Source organism: Hordeum vulgare, chromosome 3H, assembly GCF_904849725.1.
Source record: "Hordeum vulgare subsp. vulgare chromosome 3H, MorexV3_pseudomolecules_assembly, whole genome shotgun sequence".
In the NCBI taxonomy this organism is placed as follows: Eukaryota; Viridiplantae; Streptophyta; class Magnoliopsida; order Poales; family Poaceae; genus Hordeum; species Hordeum vulgare.
Genome location: NC_058520.1, coordinates 554,134,515 through 554,156,714, shown reverse-complemented (window position 1 = coordinate 554,156,714; position 22,200 = coordinate 554,134,515). Strand labels below are relative to the sequence as shown.

The 22,200-nt window shown below is 44.6% G+C and overlaps 1 protein-coding gene across 1 annotated transcript; it reads left to right on the top strand.

Annotated features, from left to right (window-relative positions):
* Positions 1 to 4,264: 4,264 nt before the first annotated feature.
* On the top strand, positions 4,265 to 5,316 carry LOC123440566 (transcription factor LAX PANICLE 1-like). The gene has a single exon (XM_045117130.1). The coding sequence runs from the start codon at positions 4,357 to 4,359 to the stop codon at positions 4,987 to 4,989; it is 633 nt and encodes a 210-aa protein (XP_044973065.1). The 5' UTR covers positions 4,265 to 4,356; the 3' UTR covers positions 4,990 to 5,316.
* Positions 5,317 to 22,200: the final 16,884 nt, after the last annotated feature.

Here is a 22,200-nt window from a genome sequence, read left to right as displayed (position 1 = left end):
GACGACTCGGATGAGGTAACATTTGCAGTGCTCATGTGTTTCACAATTGCAAAGTATCACATGGTATCGTTTTGTAATCGAGTTGCAATGCATGACAGCGTGGCTTTGATAATGCTAAATGGAATGAACCAAGGCTAGAACTCTTTTAAAAATTAGTCATTCGCGAGATTAGTGACGGGAACCGCCCAAACAATCAAATGGCTCCTGTTGGGTGGAAGAACATATGCAGAGATTTTCGTAGATCTTGTGGACAGAAATATAACGTGGAGGCTATGAAGAATAGGTATACCCAAGAAAAGGTCTTGGCAACTTTCTGGAAAGAGGTGCAGGTGAAGTCCAGTGGACTAGGCCGAGGTCCAAATGGTGAAATCCTGGCAAGCGAGTCATGGTGGCAAGCTAATACCAAGGGGAGAACCGAGTGCTACAGAGTATTCAAGGATCGAGTGCCCCCCTATCTAGATGATTTGATACTGATCTTCGATAATGTGACAGTGGATGGAGCATCTGCATTTTGTCCAGGATTTGATGAGGAAGACAACCAGCCACGCAACGGTGTTGCAGCTGATCTTTGTGATGGGACTGGAGAAGACGACACATGCAGTCCCATGGGCAGTGCCAACAAGATGGCTAGCAGTAGCAGCAAGAGGGCCAGCAGCATTGGATATACAGGAGAGAGCCCTTCCAAGAAAACCAAGAGTCCTATGGTTAAAGCTCTTAGGGGGCTGGTGAATGAAATCAAGATTGACAGGGAGGAAGGGAAGAAAAAGGAGGACAATTATGCCAAGAGGGAGGAGGCTCGGTCCAGGGCAATGGTAAATGCACAAGCACAGGTCATGGTGCAAAAACGCCAAGCAATTCAAGAAGAGATGGATCAGTGTGTAGCTCTTGCTAAAGAGTGTGGGGTAGCTGAAGCATCCGTGGAAATGTGGATGGCTTCGGAGTTGTTCATGGATGCTAACAAGAGGGCCTTTTTCAGAGCTATGCAGACTCTTGAAGCAAGGCTTACGTGGATCCAGATGCACTGCAGCAAAGAGGAATTGTGACCAAGAAGTAGACTGTAGCAGTAATGTTATGTCATGTTATGTGAAGTGTAATCATGTCATGTCATGTTATGTGAACTTCACTTTGAACTGTAATCATGTTATGCCGTGTTATGTGAACTTGAATCATGTTATGCTTCTGGAGTATTTGATGTGTAGTAAATTCTGTTATATTTATAATTCTGTTATATTTATATTTATATTTATAATTCTGTGTAAATATGTGTGGTAAATATATTTATAATTCTGTTATATTTATAATTATGTATAAATATGTGTAGTAAACTGTAGCAGTACCAACTTGAAGCATTTTTTGTAGCTTGTTGTGTTTTTGTAGCAATGATGTGTTATAATGATTCATATATTTTTGTAGCAATGGATGGCTGCCACCATGGATCAGTGGGCAGAGGAGGACGAAGAAGAGGAGGAACAAGAAGCTGCAGCAACAGAGAGGAGGAAGAACATAATATTCAGCGCTGCACAAACCATTGGTACGTACCACCTTGAGAACATGGGAAATAAAAATATGTATCGCCAACCTAAAGAAACTGGATATGAGTGGGTCATGAGGACATTAAAGCATAAGACACAATGTTTCAACATGTTTAGAATGGATAGAGAGGTGTTTGATAGCCTGCACAATTTGCTAGTAGAGTCATATGGATTGAAGTCTACTAGGAGGATGACATCTGTGGAAGCTTTAGCCATGTTCTTATGGAAGGTTGGTGCTCCCCAATCTATGCAGCAGGCTGAAAATCGTTTTGTTCGATCAATGGAGACACTTCCTAGTTTGATAAAGTCTTGGAATGTTTGGTTAAGTTGGCAGGAGACATAATTCATCCACTAGATCCACAGTTTAGGACACCTCATCCAAGAGTTCAAAATCCAATGTTTGCTCCGTTCTTCGACAATTGCGCATTGGAGCCATTGATGGAACACATATAGAGGTGGTTGTGCCAAAGACAGACCTCATCACACACATGAACCGAAAATCAACTACTACTCAGAATGTGCTAGCAATTTGTGATTTTGACTTGAGATTCACCTTCATCGTTACTGGGTGGCCTGGGTCGGTTCATGACATGAGGGTGTTCAAGGCAGCACTAGACAAATTTGGCAGCCACTTCCCACATCCTCCCCAAGGTACATTTAGATTGCGGTACACATTTCTTTGATCAGCCCGATGATTGATGTTTATCTAACAGTTTAACATTGTAGGGAAGTTTTATGTGGTGGACTCGGAATTCTCTAACCAACCTGGTTATCTTGCACCGTACAAAGGAACGAAGTACCATTTTCAAGAGTACAATCAAGATCCACCGCCAAGAGGTAAAAAACAAACATTCAATCATAGACATTCCCAATTTCGCAATGCAACAGAGCGATGCTTTGGAGTACTGAAGAACAAGTGGAGGATTTTGTTGCACATGCCCTCTTATCCACCACCAAAGCAAAGTAAAATTGTTTCATCATGCATGGCTTTACACAATTTCATTAGAGAGAGTAAATTAGAGGATAGAGATTTTGGAGAGTGTGATGATGAGGAGTTCATTCCAATGGTGGATGAGCCTAGTCGCCTACAACGCCGACGCCAACGACGAAGCCGTGCAACTCAATCTCAGGGGCAAAACTCGTGTGATGATCATAACATGAACGTTTTTCGTGATTGGATAGCGGAAGGACTGCATAGTAGGCAGTAATTGGTATTTGTTCTAGTGTCGAACAATGTAATTTGTATTTGTTAGTGATGACGTGTATGGATTTGAACTGGATTTGTATTTGTATTTGTATTTGTACGCATATTTGAAATGAATTTGTAAAATGAAATGGCGGGAAGAGAAGAATGGCGAAAAAAACCCAGGATGAAAAGGTGTGGTCACGTGACTTATAAGTCAGGTGACAACCAAACAGGCGTGACTTATAAGTCACTGGTTTTAAGTCACCTGACTTATTGGAACCAAACAGGGTCTTAGAGGGATGGCTCACACAGAAGCTCCGTCACCCTCGGGGTGGCGGGGTTGGCGACTATGACGGTGTTTGGGGCAACTCAAGCACAAGAATAAGTACAAAGGGGATTAAAAATAAAATGGTGTGCGTGGAATCAACTTACACCATTTTTTTGTTTGAGGTGACTAATGTATAGCCTATGTAAAAATGGATTAGAGATTTAATTAACTATATAAGGGTATGTTTGGTCCATGCGGTTGCTTGCCCCGCTAAACCTGGACAAGCCAAATAATTGGCTAATAATTTGGTCCCTGACATCTAGCCAATATTTTGCTATAGTATTGAACTGAGGAACTGTGTGGTGTGCGCACCAAATAATTGGTGGCCATCCAAACGGGTAGCCAAGCCTGGTAACCGACGAATTTTTGAACGGGTTGTCCTGGCTCTAAGATACTACCTTTGTTTTTAAATATAAGTTTTTTTAAAAGTTTTCATTATAAAATTACATGCGAATGTAATATACATATTTTAAAATATAGATTCATTCATTTTGTTTTGTATATAGTCCTCTATTGAAATTCCAAAAAGACTATATTTCGAAACGAAGGGAGTACATGTTAGTTGGATATGTTATTAATAAAACTTTAAGTACCATACAGTTTTGAAGGCATACAAATATTAATTATTAAATATAGTATTAATTAAGATATAACTGTATTTTTTTGTTGTAAATGAGATATAACTGTATATTGAGAACCAACTTGTGGTTTGGATGGGTGATGGTGCCGTCCCTGCATATTTGACACTTTGATGTTTCGTTACTGCAAATTATTATTTTTGTGCGAGACGATTTTCTATTATCGATGATATTGATGACTTCTCAAACTCCGATCCTATCTAAGTCGCGGGTGAGTCTACATTATAAACGGTGTTTATTTCTAGGGGGGGAATAGTACATCGAGTGACTTCTTTGACAGAAAATAGTCTTTTCTCTCAGTCACTGCTCCTATATTAAAATAATGTCAATGTGCAATTTGTGTGAGCCCCTAGTGCCTTCTAATAAAGGCGATTTTTTTTTACTTGTCCGATCCTAAGGTCCTGGTTGATCCCTGGAAATTCGATGTTGTATCTCACTATCACACGCGCGCGCTGCAGGAATCAGACAACTATCAGCCAAAACTGAGGTTACATTCCATATGTGTTTATACGCTCCCTTCTCCCGTGGCCGTGTGGATATCCGATCCCACGCTCAGTATAAATACAACAGCACACTCCACGGCTCCACCACAACACATATAGCTAACTCGATCTAGGGCTGAAACCAGCAGCACACAACACCTAGCCAAGCATCCTTCGTTCCTAGCTAGCCATGGATCCATATCACTACGAAAACATCCATGACCCACACGGCTGCAGCTTCCCCGTCCACCCGCAGCCGCCTTTCCTCCTCCACCACTACCCGGCAGCTGCGCTCGCGGAGAGCCGGGTCAGGGGCGGTGCCGGACGGCGCCGCTCCGGCGCGAAGCTCTCCACTGACCCCCAGAGCGTCGCGGCGCGGGAACGCAGGCACCGGATCAGCGACCGCTTCCGCGTGCTCCGCAGCCTCGTGCCCGGCGGCAGCAAGATGGACAACGTCTCCATGCTGGAGCAGGCCATCCACTACGTCAAGTTCCTCAAGGCGCAGGTCAGCCTGCACCAGGCGATGCTCATGCAGCACGAGGAGGGCTGCGGCGGCGGACATGGCGAGTTCGACGGCGCCCCTGGCGAGGTGACGCCGATGGAGCTTCCGGCAGCGCAGGCCCTGCAGGAGGTGATGAGCTGCTACTACGCTGAAGCTCATCAGGTGGAAGAGCTTGATCTATGCGCGGGGCAGATGAGCAGTAGTTCTCACGATCTGCCTCCCTTGCCTTCCTGCGTCTTCGACGAGGAGTCTGCGGCCGCGTGCTACTCCGGGTGCAGCCTCCAAGCCGGGGAGATCGCTCATGCTCACGGATCTTATTAGCTTTAGTTATTTATTATTTATAGTTACTGCTACTAGTATTGCAAGTAGTACTGATTATGTAGTTTGCGTACCCAAGTATGTACGTCGAGGCTTGATCCGTAGCTGCGCGCTATCTCTACTTCTCTACCCTATTAGCCTAATTATATTAGCTCTTGCCGTTATATGGCCTAGCAGCAATTTCCTCTTTGGTGCATGCATGCATGCTTCTGTAGTTCTGTTGGTCGACCAATGTGTGATTGTGATCACCGACGACAGACTAAGTTTCTTGTCTCATGTTTACTGGTACTCCTCCTCCGTCTCAAAATAAAAATGAATGTCTTAACTTTATACTAGTTTTAATACAGAGTTATACTAAGCTTATAAGATTTATTTTTAAAACGGATGCAGTACATACCTAAAACCCCAAGCAAGTTAGTTAAATTGTCATTCTTATTCGCCCAGTCACAACTTCATCTTTATATTCTGATCCAACTCGTATGTTTGCTTCATTATTCGTCCTTCAGCAGCTCAAAAAAAAGTATTCGTTCTTCTGTGCTACTTTATGCGTTGTTAAAGATCTGACGGCAGCACGAGGATGGCAATTTTAGTTTGCAATCATGGCAATTTCCAGGCAACAGGCGAACTAAAAAGGATTTGTCATGCTTGCCAACTATACTTGTTGTGCTCTGCAAGCATAAATTGTCATAAAAAACTGTGAGCTCTGACGTGGTACAAAATCCGACGTCAAATTTGTAGTTGGGTTCTTACTCTTTTTCTATATTTTTGGGTGTTTAGTTGACATAGGAAGATGCATACTGGACACGTTACACACATGATCATTTTGCAATTGCTGGCTCCATCGAGTGTATTAGAATGTACTCCCTCTGTTTCAGATTATAAGTTCGGTACGTGTATCTAAGCCATCAATTTGACCAACTTAATGAGAGACATATATTACAAAAAATATATCGTTAGAAACTTTAGATGTTCTATTTTCTAATGATATAATTTTTATGTTATATAATATATTTTATATAAGTTAAATTGACGACCTAGATACACGTGCATGCCTTATAAACTGTGACGGAGTACTCTTTCTGTACCTAAATATTTGTAGTTAATAAAAACTAGATTAGTTTTACTTAACTACAAATATTATGATACAGAGAAAGTAGAGTATATGTACAGGCTGGACGGCGTGCTGTATAATTCCCATTTTGGTGTATTTATATGCACTTGTATTTATTTTTGCAGAAGTATAATATTGACCACACTTGATTTTTAAGTGGAATGAAAAACGACTGGTGGAGATTTGTATATTTTACACGGTATGGGACTGAGAAACGTCAATCCAATCAGAGCCTTATTTCGTTTCAACTCCATGGCAAAGTTATTCAAACGGGCAAGTTAGTACTGTTTGGTGTACCGATTGATACCACATGTAACGATTCAGATGCATACTTTTCTTAATAGGATATGTAGAAGAAAAAAATTCTTTCCATTATGTAATCTTTATATGTTCAAACACAATTGTATTTGGAAACTAGGAAGAGAAGCAGATTTTTAGTGCTGGTTTGCTGTTCATATAACCACAATACAATTTTAATGGACAAACTATTTTGCTCGACAGATTTTCATGGTCAACCCCATAGAACGAAAATATGTCTAACAACCGCGAACATGCATGTCCATATGATCGCCGTGCACATAAGTTTTACTCCCTCCGTTCCTAAATATAAGTCTTTTAAGAGGTTTCACTAGAAATCTACATACGAAGCAAAATAAGTGAATCTATAGTCTAAAGTATGTCTATATACATCCGTATGTAGTTCACTAGTGAAACCTCTACAAAGACTTATATTTAAGAACGGAGGGAGTAATTGACAACAAAGCATATTGACCATTACTTAAAAAGAGAATAGTGTATGGAAAAAAATTGCGGGGTAGAATAGTGTATGAAACTAATGGTTGAGTCATCTAGTGTGGAATTTGTGTCCGGTGTTCCCAAACTCAACCGCTTAGAGCATCTACAGCCGGACCCCTCATACATGTCCTAAACCTCCGAACGGGCCATTCAGTGTCAGATCAGAAAAACACGACCCAACCGGACCACTCGTACCTGCCTCAAACGTCTCGACTGACCATCAACCCTCATATCCAGCCCAAATATATGATGGATACGGGCGGACGGTCACGCCCGGGCACATTCGCCGAACAGACCCGGCCCACCACTCACCCCATCGGTGCCCCACAAAATCCCCACTCCGAGCGCCTCCTTCTGAACGCTAGCTCCCTCTCTCTCGCACCGTCTCGTCCTCTCTCTCTCCGAGTCCAATCCCATCGAGTGGAATGTCGAGCTCCGGCGGCCGCTCGACGACTCCGACGATGACTCTGACGAGGTGATGGCCCTTCACATCGCCTTTGGAGAGGTCTAAGGTGGAGACCGTTGACAGCTGCGGATCTGGAGCTCAGTCGTAGCTCCTGCGTCGGTGAACCTATGACGTTAGAGTTGGACCCTCCCGGCCCGCAGGCAGCTTTGACAGGACTGCACGGTCCGCACCTGCCCCGCGCTTTGTCCTTCCGCCGACGGCTGCTCCTCCACGTGGGCAACGTTGAGTCCTGGTGTCCGCACCGTTGGGCCGAACGAGCACTCCAGAATCAGAGGCGCGCGCCCCACCGTGAGAGGCAGCGGGCAAGGGAGACGGAAGCGGAGCAATCCGCGCGCCGCCGTTGCGGGATGTCGACGGAGCCCGATGAGGACGAGCGCCTCCTCGCATGGTTGTACTGCCGGTCCCCCACGATGGCGGAGACGTACACTCGGCGCCTTCGACAAAAAAACGCCAAGGTGCTCCAGCTTGCTATTGAGCAGTCGGAGCGCAAGGCGAAGAAGCTATCGGAGGAGAAGGCCCGGCGGCTACGAAGATGAAGCGGGAGCAGGACAAGGCCGTCTGTCATATGAAGGGCCGCATCGTCCTCTCGGACTCCGACTCCAACGATGGCAATAGCGGCAGCTCATCCTCCGACCGTCCTCCAGCCGCAGACGGCTATAGCTGCGTCGGCGACCCAAAGGGCAAAGCGCCGGCGAGGAAGTAGTGACCCAAGTACGTGAGCCTCATCTCCAACTCACGAGCCCTGGTTAGGGGCATTGTAAACTCATAGTTAGGGTCCCAGCGTTATATTAAAAGAACATAGGGAGAGAGGCACAAGCCTATGAGAAACACTATTCACATACGAATTACTCTTCCCTCCGACCGGGGAAAGTGTTGTTGTGACACGAAGGCCCTGCCCGGCTGCTGTCGTGCCGGGCCAGTGGGGGTGGCAGCCTAAGGGGATTAGGACGTCCAAGTGGTCTTCTTCCACCACTTCGTCATGTCATTCTGCCTACAACAAGTAGGCGATCATGTCAACATCAGTAGGCAGTAATGATCTACAAACTCATCTCTGTTCATGTTCTTAATTGTCTAGATGCAACCTGTTTCATGTTTATGGCATCCTGGTGATGCAAATATCTAACAACTACTCCTCCATAACAGTACCCTAGAAGGTTTTCGCATGGCTCCTATTCTAACAGTGCCTCAACGGCAAGGCCAGCCTCCACCGGAAGCACGTCTATACCAACTCATCTTGCCCTAGATGCAACCACGATCAATGAAGGCACCAACCAGACTTTCCTACAATGCCCTCTTTCAGACAAAATGTGGCAAAGACTTCGAAAGTACCTTTCTACAGCCAGGAGCAAATGCTCCTGGTGTGAACAGTAAAATCAAAATTAATTTAAAATCATTCAAAAAAATCTGATTTTTTTTGTGTCATACTTTCACAAATGTTTTCTGTGCATACAAAATTTCATTGCAAAAACACATTGGTGGAAGTCGTGCCAAACAAAAAAAAATCAGAACTCGAAAAGGCTTTTATAAGTAACAATTTCAGAGCATCGGTTTTGTCTTTTTTACTATGCCTTCCACCAATGTGATTTTGCGATGAAATTGTATATGCACAAGAAACATTTGTGAAAGTATGGCACAAAAAAATCAGAATTTTTTGAATAATTTTTTAATTTATTTGATTTTACTGTTCACACAAGGAGCATTTGCTCCTGGATGTAGAAACTCCATGTCCCAAAGACTTGGGCTTCCTAAGGTCGACAATATCGACGCACTTTTGGGATAATGCTCTGGTCAACCAGCCTCAATCGCATGGCCTTTCATCCTCCTAATTATTCTAGGAAAGATCTAAGATGCTAGGAATGTCAAAGCTTTTCGATACATTGACACCCACTTAGCTACTTACCCTAGTTTTGTGATTGCAGATTTGGACCTATGGTCTCATAGACTTTGTATAGGTAAAGACAAGCAAGCCACTTTCTCATGGCGGGGCTTTCCTATTTTTGCGCACAACTGTATCTATGTAACTTTCATACCCTAGCTGTTTTACACCTTGAATAATAATTAAACATATTCAGCTGAAGGAACCACCCATCCCCCCCCCCCCCTCCAATTTTTGGGGAAAGTGTTTTGAAGTTTGAGAACATTCTGAAGAAAATCAGTCACATATGTATTTAATAGTGCAAAAAATCATGTTTTATTTGCGAAAGTGTACCTTTTTATCTTCATGAGAGAACGAAAATGAGTGCCTAGATCGCACTTTTTCTTTCATTTTTTTCGACATAGTTTCCCTTATAAACTAGGTCACTCTATATTTTTTATTTTTCACTGTCTATATGAATGTGCACGAACACCCAGCCCTACGAGATCCCGTCAAAATGAATGACACCTTTTTTCTGCATTCAAGTTGTTCTTTTTCACCGGGCAATCAAATCCATGAGTTTTCTATTCAAGAGTTTATATCATGCTCAAATTTTCTATAGAACTAAACTCCCTGGTTTTAAAGATCCCACATTCAATTGCCGTCTTCAATTGGAATTGGCGCACCCAATTTTGAACGGTTCAACAATTTCTCTCATTCAATTCTTTTGTAATATTCATTATGCTTTCTAATTTTAAGGCCTCGCAATGTGTCTTTAATTTAGAATTGGATCACCTAATTTTAACCGGGTCAATAATTTCTTAAGGAGCCCTCCCATCCAATTCTGTTAAGCATGTATGGTCTGTAATTTTGAAACTCTTTCATTCAGTCGAGATATTCAATTTTGGATTTAGTTTATGATTTTGACCGGGCGAATGATTTTTAAATCAATCGGCAGCAATCGGCCTATAGAAACATACTAATTCCACGCACTCTCACACCACCTAGAAAAAAGAAAAGAACCATATGATCATATAAATATAAGTTTAATTATATAATACATGCAGCCACCGACACGGAAATTTCTCCATATAAATACAAGTTCGTTAGCAGATAACACATACCACACTATTAACGTCTCATTAAATCACTGCATTATAAAAAAAACTAAGCATACTCCATCATCTCCCTCACCCGCCAAACTAAATACTCCATAGGTTCCAAAATATAAAGGAAATTGGGTTTTTGGAAAATCAATTTTTACACTAACCAAGTTGAGAGCAAAAAAAATCGACACCCACAATATTAAACAAAAAAGTATGCCAATTGATTTCATGATGATCTATCATACCGATTTGATATTAGGAATTTTAATATATTTCTCAACAAATTTGTTCAAATTTAAATAGTTTGACTTTTCAAAAATTTATATTCCATATATTTTGACACAAAGTGCATTTTTAAAGAAATTTAACAATACCAACGTGCACCAAAGTGCGCTCAACCCTTCTAATTTTATATTAAACCCGAAGCACATGTTCTGAGGCTCACGACCTCAAGTAGGAGTTATCAATTAAGAGCATCTATAGTCGGACCCCTCTAATGATTCCTCATACGCCCGCGGACACGCCTGGTCAGTGACCGGGTGCAAAAGAGAAGAAAAAAATATGACTCAATCGAACCCCTCATATCGTCCCTATATGTTCGGGTTGTCCGCGAACCCTCATATCCATCTCAATTATGAAGAGGATATGAGGACACGCGGACACTCCCGGGCATGCCCGGTTAGTTCGTCACATAGAACGCGACCCCACCCGAGACCACCTTTTTTATTCATTCTTTTCTTTTCTTTCTTTCTTACTCTTCATCAATTACATGCAAGTGACCGGATATATAAAAAAGAAAATGAGGAATGTGACTGCATGGACAGATAAATTGAAAGCACGTCCGATCACTGACCAGATGCGTCCGCAAGCTTTAACGGGGTCATGTTTGCAATGTCCGGCTGTGGATGCTCTAAGAACCTTCTTACTACAAAAGAGGCTATGTGCCTATGTAGAGCAATCAATAGATGAGTTGATACAGCATACTAGCATATACCGACCTGGTAAATGCACGTGAGCTCTCGGATGTCACACATGCCTATATGAATATAATAATACGAAGAACACTACAAAATTTCCAGAAATTATAAAATTTTGGAATATCAAATATGGTTGTCCATTCGACTCTCGCATATAGTTTCGTGAGGAATGAATGCTTGTGGTATCCGTGGCGAAAAAACATAGGATCCAACGTACAATCCATTCAAACAGGTTATATATATATAATTTGTATATGACTTTCTTACCGAGAATACCACGGGCACTTATTCCTCATGAAGCCAAACATGGAAGAAGAATGTGCGCCCATGTTTACATAATTTCAGTTTTTTTAAAATTTTCTCATATTTTTCTAATTCTATATTCTTATAATGGTGTGTGGCACTCGAGAGCCTCAAATCTTCTTCCGTACCATCCTTATTATTTTAGAAGAGAAAAAGATCTATACCGAGCATGAACGACAGCTATCCTGATTTGGCCTGACTAGCAATCGACGGGTCGGGTAGTCGAAGATAATCAACCTGTGCATGCACTAAAGAATGTCAACCAGTGGGTCTATGCTTGAACATTTTCCCAGCAACTATTCATGAATAGTATACGCATAAATATTTCACTAGTTATCGTCTAGTCCAGAGTATCTTGCCATGGAGACAAACGCATGATCTGTGCTTCCGGACAAGATCAAACTAGGAAGCTGGACGAAGCTTGGGCGGCACTGTGCAGGTCGCCCGGCGCATGGGCTGCACGTACGCTCTCCAGGAACTGCACTGTGCGGGAATAAAGGGCTCTTTTATGAGGACGGCGACGTTCACCCGTGTGATCGGCAGCAAAGATTTTGGCAGGACTAGTGGTGCTACATTTTATGTAGCCGGCCGATTTGATGTTTTAGGGCTTTAAATTACTCATAGGCTTGGTATGCGGCACCTGCGCAGCTAGCTTCCTTTACGCTGCGGTAAGCTAGAGCTTTGCCACGTACAACCTTTCGGAGCTAAAGACCATACCGAGACAAAAACAAATCAGCACTAGTAATAAGCCATTTTATGGATGGACGTCGACCAGGCGTTTAATGTATTTTTCATATAAAATTTTGTGTTGATGAACATTTTGATCTTCTTGCATACGTTGTGCTATCAGTTTGTAAGTTTCATCCAGGGAAAGCCGGCATGGGGTATATTGATTGCAAACCACATTTACATCATCCACAAGATTAGAGGTTAGGAAACTAAAGGGCTCATCGGCGCAATTACAATCAATCTTACTACTACAGCAATCTCTAGCAATCACATGTCCTAGCTAGCAATCTCGACACAATGAGCCTAAACGACATCTGCTTCATCCCACCATCGATCCTGGCAAGAGCAAGCTTCGATAACTTCCATATTATCATACATCATTGCATCCTAGATTTGAAACCAACAATAAACTTGTTGGGACAAACCCGGTCCGACGACGAACTCTGAGTAGCCTGTGACGACCCCCCCCCCCCCCCCCCCCCCCGACCAATTTTATATCGGTAGAAAGTAGGGGATTCTATACCGGGGCGCTCACCCGACGCACCCCTTGCTAGCTAACAACCTAGACTAATCCAGCCGGCTTTGTAGCCTGGCCATGCAGCGCCTCCGACACACAGCGTGCACGTACGTACATCACACAGGCCGGCTGGTGCACTTGATCACTACCAGCTTCACCGCTTCCACGCACGCACTAACACATACATGTCCGTCTAGCTAGCCCACCCAAGCATGCACACACACGGGCACGAACGGTCCACACTAATTGATCCACTAACAACTACTTACAACCATGACGAACTGCCAAAACTTCAGCTATAGTGGCAGTAGCTACATGCGGTAAAAATTCACTTGAAGCAGCGACCAATTTTCCTTTGACATCCAGAAAAGTAGCTCCGGCTACTCTAATACAATCATCACCATGAAAAGTTGCATCTACATTTAGCTTAAAGAACCCCGCTTTACTCCATGTCCTTGAGTAGTCTATCACTTACCAATATTCTTTTGCATAACCACGCGGAAAAAACGCTTCGGCGATTGGGAGGCGATTGCGCGGCGATCTTCTCCTTCGCTGTTTCTAGGGTTTTGACGGCGGGGGTGGTGTGGATCCGGTGACCTCGAAGGCGGCGACGGCGCTACCCTGGGTGTAGACCGGTGGGTTTCGGCTCCGGTGGGAGAGGAACTCAAGGCGGAGAGGATGTCGAGGACGACTGCAGCAACTCCACAGACGAAAACCACCGTGAAGGCTCCGAAGGTTTTGACTCCGACAAGTAAGGCGGTAGATCCTGTTAATGGGGGGGGGGGCATCTAAGTCCCCTGCAGAGAGCAAAACACTGGATCCGGCTGCAAGTCTGTCCGCACGCATGGGCAACATGGTCCTCTTGGACAAGGAGGCTGAAGGCATGGTTTTCTCGGCGCCGGAACCAAGGAACACGACGAAAGCAAGGTGGGCTGTGGTGGGTAAATCTTGTTCATCAAGACCACTTAACCTTGCAGTTCTGGAGAAAACTATGCAGCGAGCTTGGGGTCTTCATAAGGCGGCTAGATTTAGAGATCTTGGAGGGAACGTGTTCGAGGTCCACTTCGGGAGCGAGGGCGATTGGAGACATGTTTTGCACAATGGGCCATGGCAGTATGATTTTAGCATCTTGATTGTGAAGGAATATGATGGGGGCACCAGGCCCTCGGAGATGGTGTTTGACAAAGTGGACATCTGGATTCAGGTGCAGGATCTTCCACCAGATAGGAGAATGGAGGAGTTTGGGAACGCCTTGGGGAACTGGCTAGGGAAGGTGGTGAGGGTAGATGTTGATGAGGAAGGAAAAGCTAGAGGTCAACATCTTAGGGTTCGTGCTCAGATCTCGGTGTTTGAACCTTTGGTGAGAGGCTTTTTTCTGAAATCATCTGTGGAGGAGAAGAGTAAGCGGTGGTTTGATTTTCATTACGAGAAGATTCCACACTTTTGCTTCGAGTGTGGTAGACTGGTGCATGTTGAGGGGGTCTGCGACCCTCCGGTGGACTCCTCGTCACAGTGGGGCGCATGGCTCCGGGCGTCGTCGGAGAAACACAGCACAACAAGAGGGGGGTCAGAGGGAGCTGGGGGTGGCAGTAACAACAGTCAGAGCAGCGGGAGACAGGGTGATAGTGATCAGTTTTCTTACCGCATGCCTAGGGTGCGTGATCTTCCAACAAAACGTAATTTGCATGCAGAATTTTCTTGCACAGGGGACTCCCACACTGGCGTGGAGATCCAACCTGAAAGGAAACAAGGGATGAGCCCAAACAATAGCAGAGATATGGCAAAAGAGCAGCGGGGGCGGGATCTAAGGCTCGACCTGGAGCAGAGGAGAGAGGAGGTGCTGAGAGGAAAGCTGGTTGATGAGCAGCAACAGAGAGATAGAGCGTCTTCCACTGACATGGTTAGGGAGGGGAGGGAGATTCGTACCCCACCCAAAGCTACTCCTGTTGATAAGATGGGAAGGGGGTCGGAGGGTTTGTCTACTAGGGGTCGTGGAGGTTTATCTGAGAGGACTAGGGGTCGTTACACAAGGAGGCCGAGACAGGAATATCGACCTGTATCACAGAGTGCTTATCGGAGGCAGGGAGAAGACGACAGTAGGAAACGACGACCTAAGCAGCTTTGGGTAGCAAAAGATGACCCGGATAGACAGATTATTCATGATGCCTTCATTCGTGATACAAGACGCAAGACGTCTTCAGTGTTTGAGCGCATCTCGGAGGACAAGGACATATCGGCGGACCCTGCGGAGCAGGGCCGCCGGACACAATGAACTTCCTTGCCTGGAACTGTCGGGGATTGGGGTTGGACTCGACAGTGGGCGAATTGCGAGACCTGATTAGGTCATACAACCCAGGGGTGGTGTTTCTATGCGAGACAAAGAAGAGTGTGATAGCTATGGTGAAACTGAGGTGGAGCATGGGATTCAGATGTGGGATGGCAGTGGCTTGCAAAGGAAAAAGCGGTGGACTTGCACTGTGGTGGAGGGATAACCTTAAAGTGACGATCAGACCATGGTGCCAGTACTTCATCGACGCTGAGATCGCATGGGAGGGTAAAACGTGCAGGTTTACAGGTTTCTACGGGGAACCAAGAACAGAGCTCCGCATGCGATCATGGGAGAAACTCCGGTACTTGGGGGCGCAGGATGATCTACCTTGGATTTGTCCAGGGGATTTTAACGAAGTGTTGTTCCTAACGGATCAACAAGGGGGCAATATCAGGAGTTTCCAACAGATGGAGGACTTCCGGGACTGCGTGGCCGACTGCGGCCTCGTGGATCTGGGATTCTCGGGATACCCATTTACATGGGATAACAAGAGAGATGGTGAACACAATATCCAGGTCCGCCTGGATAGAGCAATGTGCAATGAGGGGTTTGCGCAGATGTTTCCCGATACCGTGGTGGAACACGTCATGACTAAGGAATCCGATCACCAAGCGTTGCTGATAAGGGCCTTGGAGACCGCTCCAAACCTGAATCAGCAAGGAGAACGACCCTTTCGGTTTGAGGAGGCTTGGACAAGACACGAAAAATATGACGACATGGTGGCGGAAGCGTGGGAAGCTTCGGATCGAGGACACACAGGAGTGCAAGCTGTCTGGAGACGGCTGAGGGATATCTCGGGTAACATGAAGAGGTGGGCTCGAGAGGTGTTTGGTTCTATCAGGAAACAGATCTCACGACTTAAGATTGATCTTGTTGAATCAAAAAGAAGGGCCGCAACGACAGGCTCAATGCAAGAAACCAGGGACATAGAAGAGCAGCTGAGAGAGATTTATGCTAGGGAGGAAGTTCTATACCGGCAGCGATCGAGGGTAGACTGGCTCAAAGTTGGTGATCTTAATACAAAGTACTTCCAGAGTAGGGCGTCTCATAGGAAGAGGAAAAACACTGTCAGGGCCCTTCAAAGAGAGGATGGGACTAAGTGTATGGTAGATGAGGAGATGAGAGAGCTGGCAGCGACCTTCTACGAGAAGTTATTTTCATCAGAAGGGTCAAATGGAGCTACCTCACTGCTGAATCACATCCAACCTTTGGTCTCTGGAGATATGAATGGGAAGTTAACCATGGCTATCTCGGACAAGGAGATAGAAGAGGCGCTCTTTCAGATGGGTCCGACAAAGGCGCCAGGGCCGGATGGGCTGCCAGCTCTGTTTTACCAACGACACTGGTCTTCGGTACGGGATGATGTTTGCAGGGTGGTGCGTGATTTTCTGAATGGAGTATCGGCCCCAGAATATTTTAACGACATGGTTATTGTCATGATTCCGAAAGTCGACTCACCGGAGCTGCTTTCTCAATTTCGCCCGATAAGTTTATGTAATGTGTTGTATAAAATTGCTACAAAGGTTTTGGCAAATAGGTTAAAGGGCATCCTTCCGATTATGATTTGAGAGGAGCAAAGCGCTTTTGTTCCAGGGCGCCTAATTACGGACAATGTCTTGGTTGCTTACGAGTGTGTTCATGTGATACGGACAAGGAAAAGGAAACATCCATTCTCTGCAGTCAAGCTCGATATGATGAAGGTGTATGACAGAGTTGAGTGGAGCTTTTTGGAACAAATGATGCTGCGATTTGGGTTTGCTCATGAATGGGTTGATATGATTATGAGATGTGTTAAAACAGTAAGGTTTACGGTGAGACTAAATGGTGGCCTATCGAGGAGATTCTCCCCTTCCCGGGGCCTCAGGCAAGGAGACCCTCTTTCTCCATATTTGTTCCTATTCTGTGTAGAGGGCTTCTCTGCACTGTTAAGGCGAGCACAAGAAGAGCAACTTCTCTCCGGAGTTAAGTTTGGGAGCACTGGCCCCCAAATTACCCACCTTCTTTTTGCGGACGACAGTATTGTTTTCCTTGAGGGAACACGATCAAACATGGAAGTGCTCACAAATATTCTGCAGCAATACGAGAGTGCATCGGGACAACGCATCAACCTTCAAAAATCATCTATTTTCTTCGGTAGGGGAATACAAGAAGCAAACAAAGAGGAACTGAAAGGCATTCTTGGAGTGGACAATGAAGCTCTCAGTGAGAGATATTTGGGCTTACCAACACTGGTTGGGCGCTCAAAAGATGGGACCTTTAGATATATTACTGAATGCTCGAAAGGAAAGGTCAATGGTTGGAAGGGACATGGACTCTCTAAGGCAGGTAGAGAGGTTTTAGTTAAATCGGTGCTCCAAGCCACACCTACATTTACCATGAGTTGTTTTCATCTCACAAAGAAAATACGCCGGAACCTGACTTCGATCTCTTCGAAATTCTGGTGGGGTGCAACGAATGGTCAAAAGAAGGTGCATTGGATCTCCTGGGAAAAATGTGTGCTGCCAAACGTGATGGAGGGATGGGGTTTCGTGATATGGAGGCGTTTAACCAAGCCCTCCTGGCTAAACAAGCGTGGAGGATTCTGCAGGCCCCTTTTATCACTGTGTGCACGAGTGCTCAAAGCAAGATACTTCCCAGACTGCTCAATACTATCTGCAACGTGCCCAGCAAATGGTTCTTTCACTTTCAGAAGCATTATCCATGGTAGAGAGCTCCTGAATCTGGGATTGATATGGCGAATTGGGGATGGTAGTAAAATTAATATCCACCATGACAATTGGATACCAAGAAGTGGTAGCCTTAAACCCCTAGGTGCGGTCTATGTTAATGGGATCACGAGGGTCGTAGACTTGCTCACCTCAGAAGGAGAGGAGTGGGATGATACAAAGCTTGCAGAAGTTTTCCCGCCGGATTAAGCTGTGGACATCAAACAAATAGCGATCGGGGGACAGGGAACTGATGACTACCTCGCATGGAATTATACTAAGAGTGGAGTCTTCTCGGTGCGATCTGCATACCACTTGAGGATGGCCCAAAACAAGGCACGATCTGGACAGCCGGAATCGTCGTCGCTGGTTAATAAACACAAAGGTTTCCTGGGGCTCTGGGATACGAACGCCCCTCCTAAAGCAAAGATCCATATGTGGAGGCTGATCCGTAATGGACTGGCTGTAGGGATTGAACTTCATCGACGAAGGATAAAACCGGGTGTATTTTGCTGAGTGTGCGGGAGAGAGGAGACATCCCTACACCGATTCTGGACATGTCATCATTCTAGCCAGTTATGGGATCAGCTACGTGTTCAACAGGGCACTAGCATCGCGGCACCACCTTGCACCATTGCATCCCAGAGTGATCTCGCCAACTGGCTCTTGGGGTGGTTCGCTGATGCTTCGCACGAGCAAAGGGAGACGATGATTCAATCTACCTACGCGCTGTGGCTGGCACGCAATGAGACAAAGGAGGGGAGGAAAATAGAAGCTCCACATGAAATCACAGCTCGAGTGTGTGGATACATAGAGGAATGGAGAGGGATACACGCTGCAAGGGCTCCGATGCCGAAACATGAGTTGAAACAGCGCTGGTGCCCTCCATAGGAAGGCTGGACGAAGGTTAATTCCGATGGAGCCACAGATAGGCATGGACGCAATGGTGGAGGTGGAGCTGTGTTCATGACTGACCAAGGGGGTTTTCTAGCAGGTATATGTCATTTTTTCCCTCGCATGGGTGACCCTGAATCAGCGGAGATTATGGCGTGCCAGAGGGCTCTGAAATTCGCGGCAGATATACAAGTCCAAAGAATCCACCTGGAGCTGGACTGCCAGGCTCTAGGGAAAGATCAATCGCCAAGGGAAGGACTTATCGGCCTCGAGATCGTGGGTTGAGGACATTAAATCTCAACTTCGTGGGTTCGTTGATTTCCGAGTTTCTTGGGTTCGGCGTTCTGCTAATGTTGCCACGCATAAGCTAGCTAAGATAGGAGTAGGAGAAGAACTATGTTCTGTATGACAGGGATCTCCTTAGATTGCTTTCTGGATGTGATCGCTGATGACATTCCAAACCTTGTTTAAGAGTTAATAAGAGCGGCAAGATTTTCAAAAAATAATAATATTCTTTTGCATACGAGCATGGTTAGACACCATTGCCAATATAGGTAAGAAAGCGGGTTGGAGCGGTGAGTTGGCACACTTTTTTCCTATATTTTTGCTAAAACTTAGTTAGCTGAGATTTAAATTGGTCTCATTTACATCCTCATCCGTTGGATCTTTCAAGCATCATGATTTGTTTTTTTATTCGACAGCTTTGTACGTCACCTGTTTTTTGTTTCGCTTGCGTTGTTGATTGTCGCTCGTGGCAGTCTATTCAAGGCCTATACTAGAACTATTCATGAGCAGAGGCCATGCTTGTCTTCCTTGTCCATTTTGACTTTTCATCCTTTGTTTCCCTCTTTTTCCCTAAAATAATCATTTTTCTTTTTTCCTGCCACTAATAAGAGAAGAAGAGAACAAACGTGTTGAACACATGTATACAAATATTCAACTTTAGTTGTTGTTTGTGTAATTTTTTGTGCACACGTTTTTGACTTGTCATTTTTAGTCTTTTTTTTCTTCTCCCTTTTCTTTAGTGCGGCCGCTTTAATTTTTTTAATTGTACAAGGAACAAACGTATGTGGTTTTCTATTTATTTTTTTGTAGTAGTTGCAACCGTCCCGATGATTGCAATTGCAAATCATCACATCCAAATGCAACTGCAAGACATCTAGTACTACTGCAACCAGGGATGGTCAAGGGCGGTGAGGGTGGTTGGCGGCAACAAACCATTTCCGTTTTTTTTTTTAGGTTTTCTTTTTTGTAGTAGTTTCAGACACAACGACTCGGCCGCAAGTACAACTCATCGTACACAGCCGAAATTACAAGACATACACTTCGGCCGCAACCGAAGGTGGGGAGAGTGATCGGAGGCAACAAATCATTTTCTTATTTTTTTTATTGGTTTTCCTTTTTTGTAGTAGTTGCAACAGCCCCGACCCATCGCAATTGCAATATCACACCTAATCACAACTGCAAGACGTACGGTGCGACCGTAACCGGGGATAAGGAGGGTTGTCGACAGAAGCAAAACATTTTAGTTCGTTTTTTGGTTTTCATTTTTTTGTAACTTCAAGACATACAGGGCGATCGCAAACGGGGATGGGGAGGGTGGTCGGGGCAACAAATTATTTTCTTCCTTTTTATAGGGTTTTTTGTAGTACTTGCAACCGCCCCGACCTCGCCGCAATTGCACCTCATCACACCCAACCGAAACTGCAAGACGTACAATGCGACTGCAACCAGGGGGTAGTCGGGGGCGGTGAGGGTGGTCGGCGACAACAAACCATTTTCATTCTTTCTTTAGGTTTTCCTTTTTTATTAGTTTCAATCGCCCCAAGTCAGCTGCGACTACAACTCATCACATCCAACCGCAACTACAAGACATACGTTGCGATCGCAAACAGGGGCGAGGAGGGTGGTTGGGGGCAACAAAGCATTTTTTTCTTTTTTATTGGTTTTCCTTTTTTGTAGTAGTAGCAACCCCCTGACCCGGGCACAACTACAACTCATCACACCCAACCGCAACTGCAAGACATACAGTGTGACCGCAACCGAGGGTGGGGAGAATGGTCGGGGGCAACAAAGCATTTTCTTCCTTTTTATTGGTTTTCCTTTTTGTAGTCATTGCAACTGCCCCGACCTGGTCGCGACTGCAACTCATCACACCCAACCACAAATGTAAGACGTACAATGTGACCGCAACCAGAGGTGGTCGGGGTGGTGTGGGTTGTCGGCGGCAGCAAACCATTTTCTTACTTTTTTCAGGTTTTCCTTTTTTTATAGTAGTTGCAACCTCTACGACTTGGCCGCAACTGCAACTTATCACACCCAAGTGCAAATCCTTGCAAGCTGCAACACCTTTGTTCCAAGCAAACTTGTTTGTTAGGCATTTGCACTCTGCCAGGGAAACATGCTGGAAGAGGAAAACACAACGTCATGGACACGTCATCTGAATGCGACCATTTTAAATCTCATTCGAATGAGTTCCATATGCTCCCTTTTTCCTATAAACATTGTATTGTTAGGTTGTCTTTGTTTACCCTACTACTGTGTATTGCGGGAGAAATGCATCTATATCTTGGAATTCAGCTATACCTAAATATTGAATTCAATGTTTGTATATGTTGTAACCTTGATATATGATTTTGGTAGGAAAAGTTGGTATTCTCAAATGCTGACCTCGGTGCAAGGGTGGTAGCCGAGAAACTATAAATTGTACGTGTCAACGGTAACTTGAAGAATCTGAAACGGTCAAGAAGGCCCTCGCAAAGTACCAGGAAGAACATGTAGTTGTCAGGCAGGCCTCGGCAAAGCAACTGGAAGAACTTGAAGTTGTCAAGAAGTCCATTGCAAAGGAACAAAAAGAATTTGAAGTTGTAAAGAAGGCCATGAAAAAGCATAAGCCAGAAGTTGAAGTTGTCAAGAAGGTCTTGACAGAGCAGCGGGATGAGATAGAAGTTGTCAAAATGACCCTGGTAGAGCAACATTAATATCTTCATTCTATCAACAATGCCCTTGTAGACTAGCGGATTTTTTTGAAACTATTAAGTATGTCATGGAAGAGAGAACTTTGGCTTTCAAGAAGAGGCAAAACGATATTGACAAACAACTTCATTTTATTCTAAGGATGTCGTCGTAAGCATACCATGGTAGCCCCTAAAAAACAGCCCCATCACACTTTGTGCATAGTTACATTGTCATGAAACTACGTCACGTGTCTTATTTTCTTCTATGATACTCTCTCCCTTGATTGCTTATTGTAATGTCTCACATAGTCTGTGTGACAATTGTCTAGTTTGTGTTTTAATCAAAGTTGTGAGAAGAAAATTGTTAATGAATTTAAATTTTCCACAAATTTATATTAGATTTTATAAAATTGCAAATTATATTCTAATTTTGTTGCAAATTGCATTATAAAACAAACTGGAGTCTATAA

What these genes read in the sequence shown, in the direction of transcription:
- LOC123440566 (XM_045117130.1), top strand. Translation starts at nt 4,357, where the DNA reads ATGGATCCATATCACTACGAAAACATCCATGACCCACACGGCTGCAGC.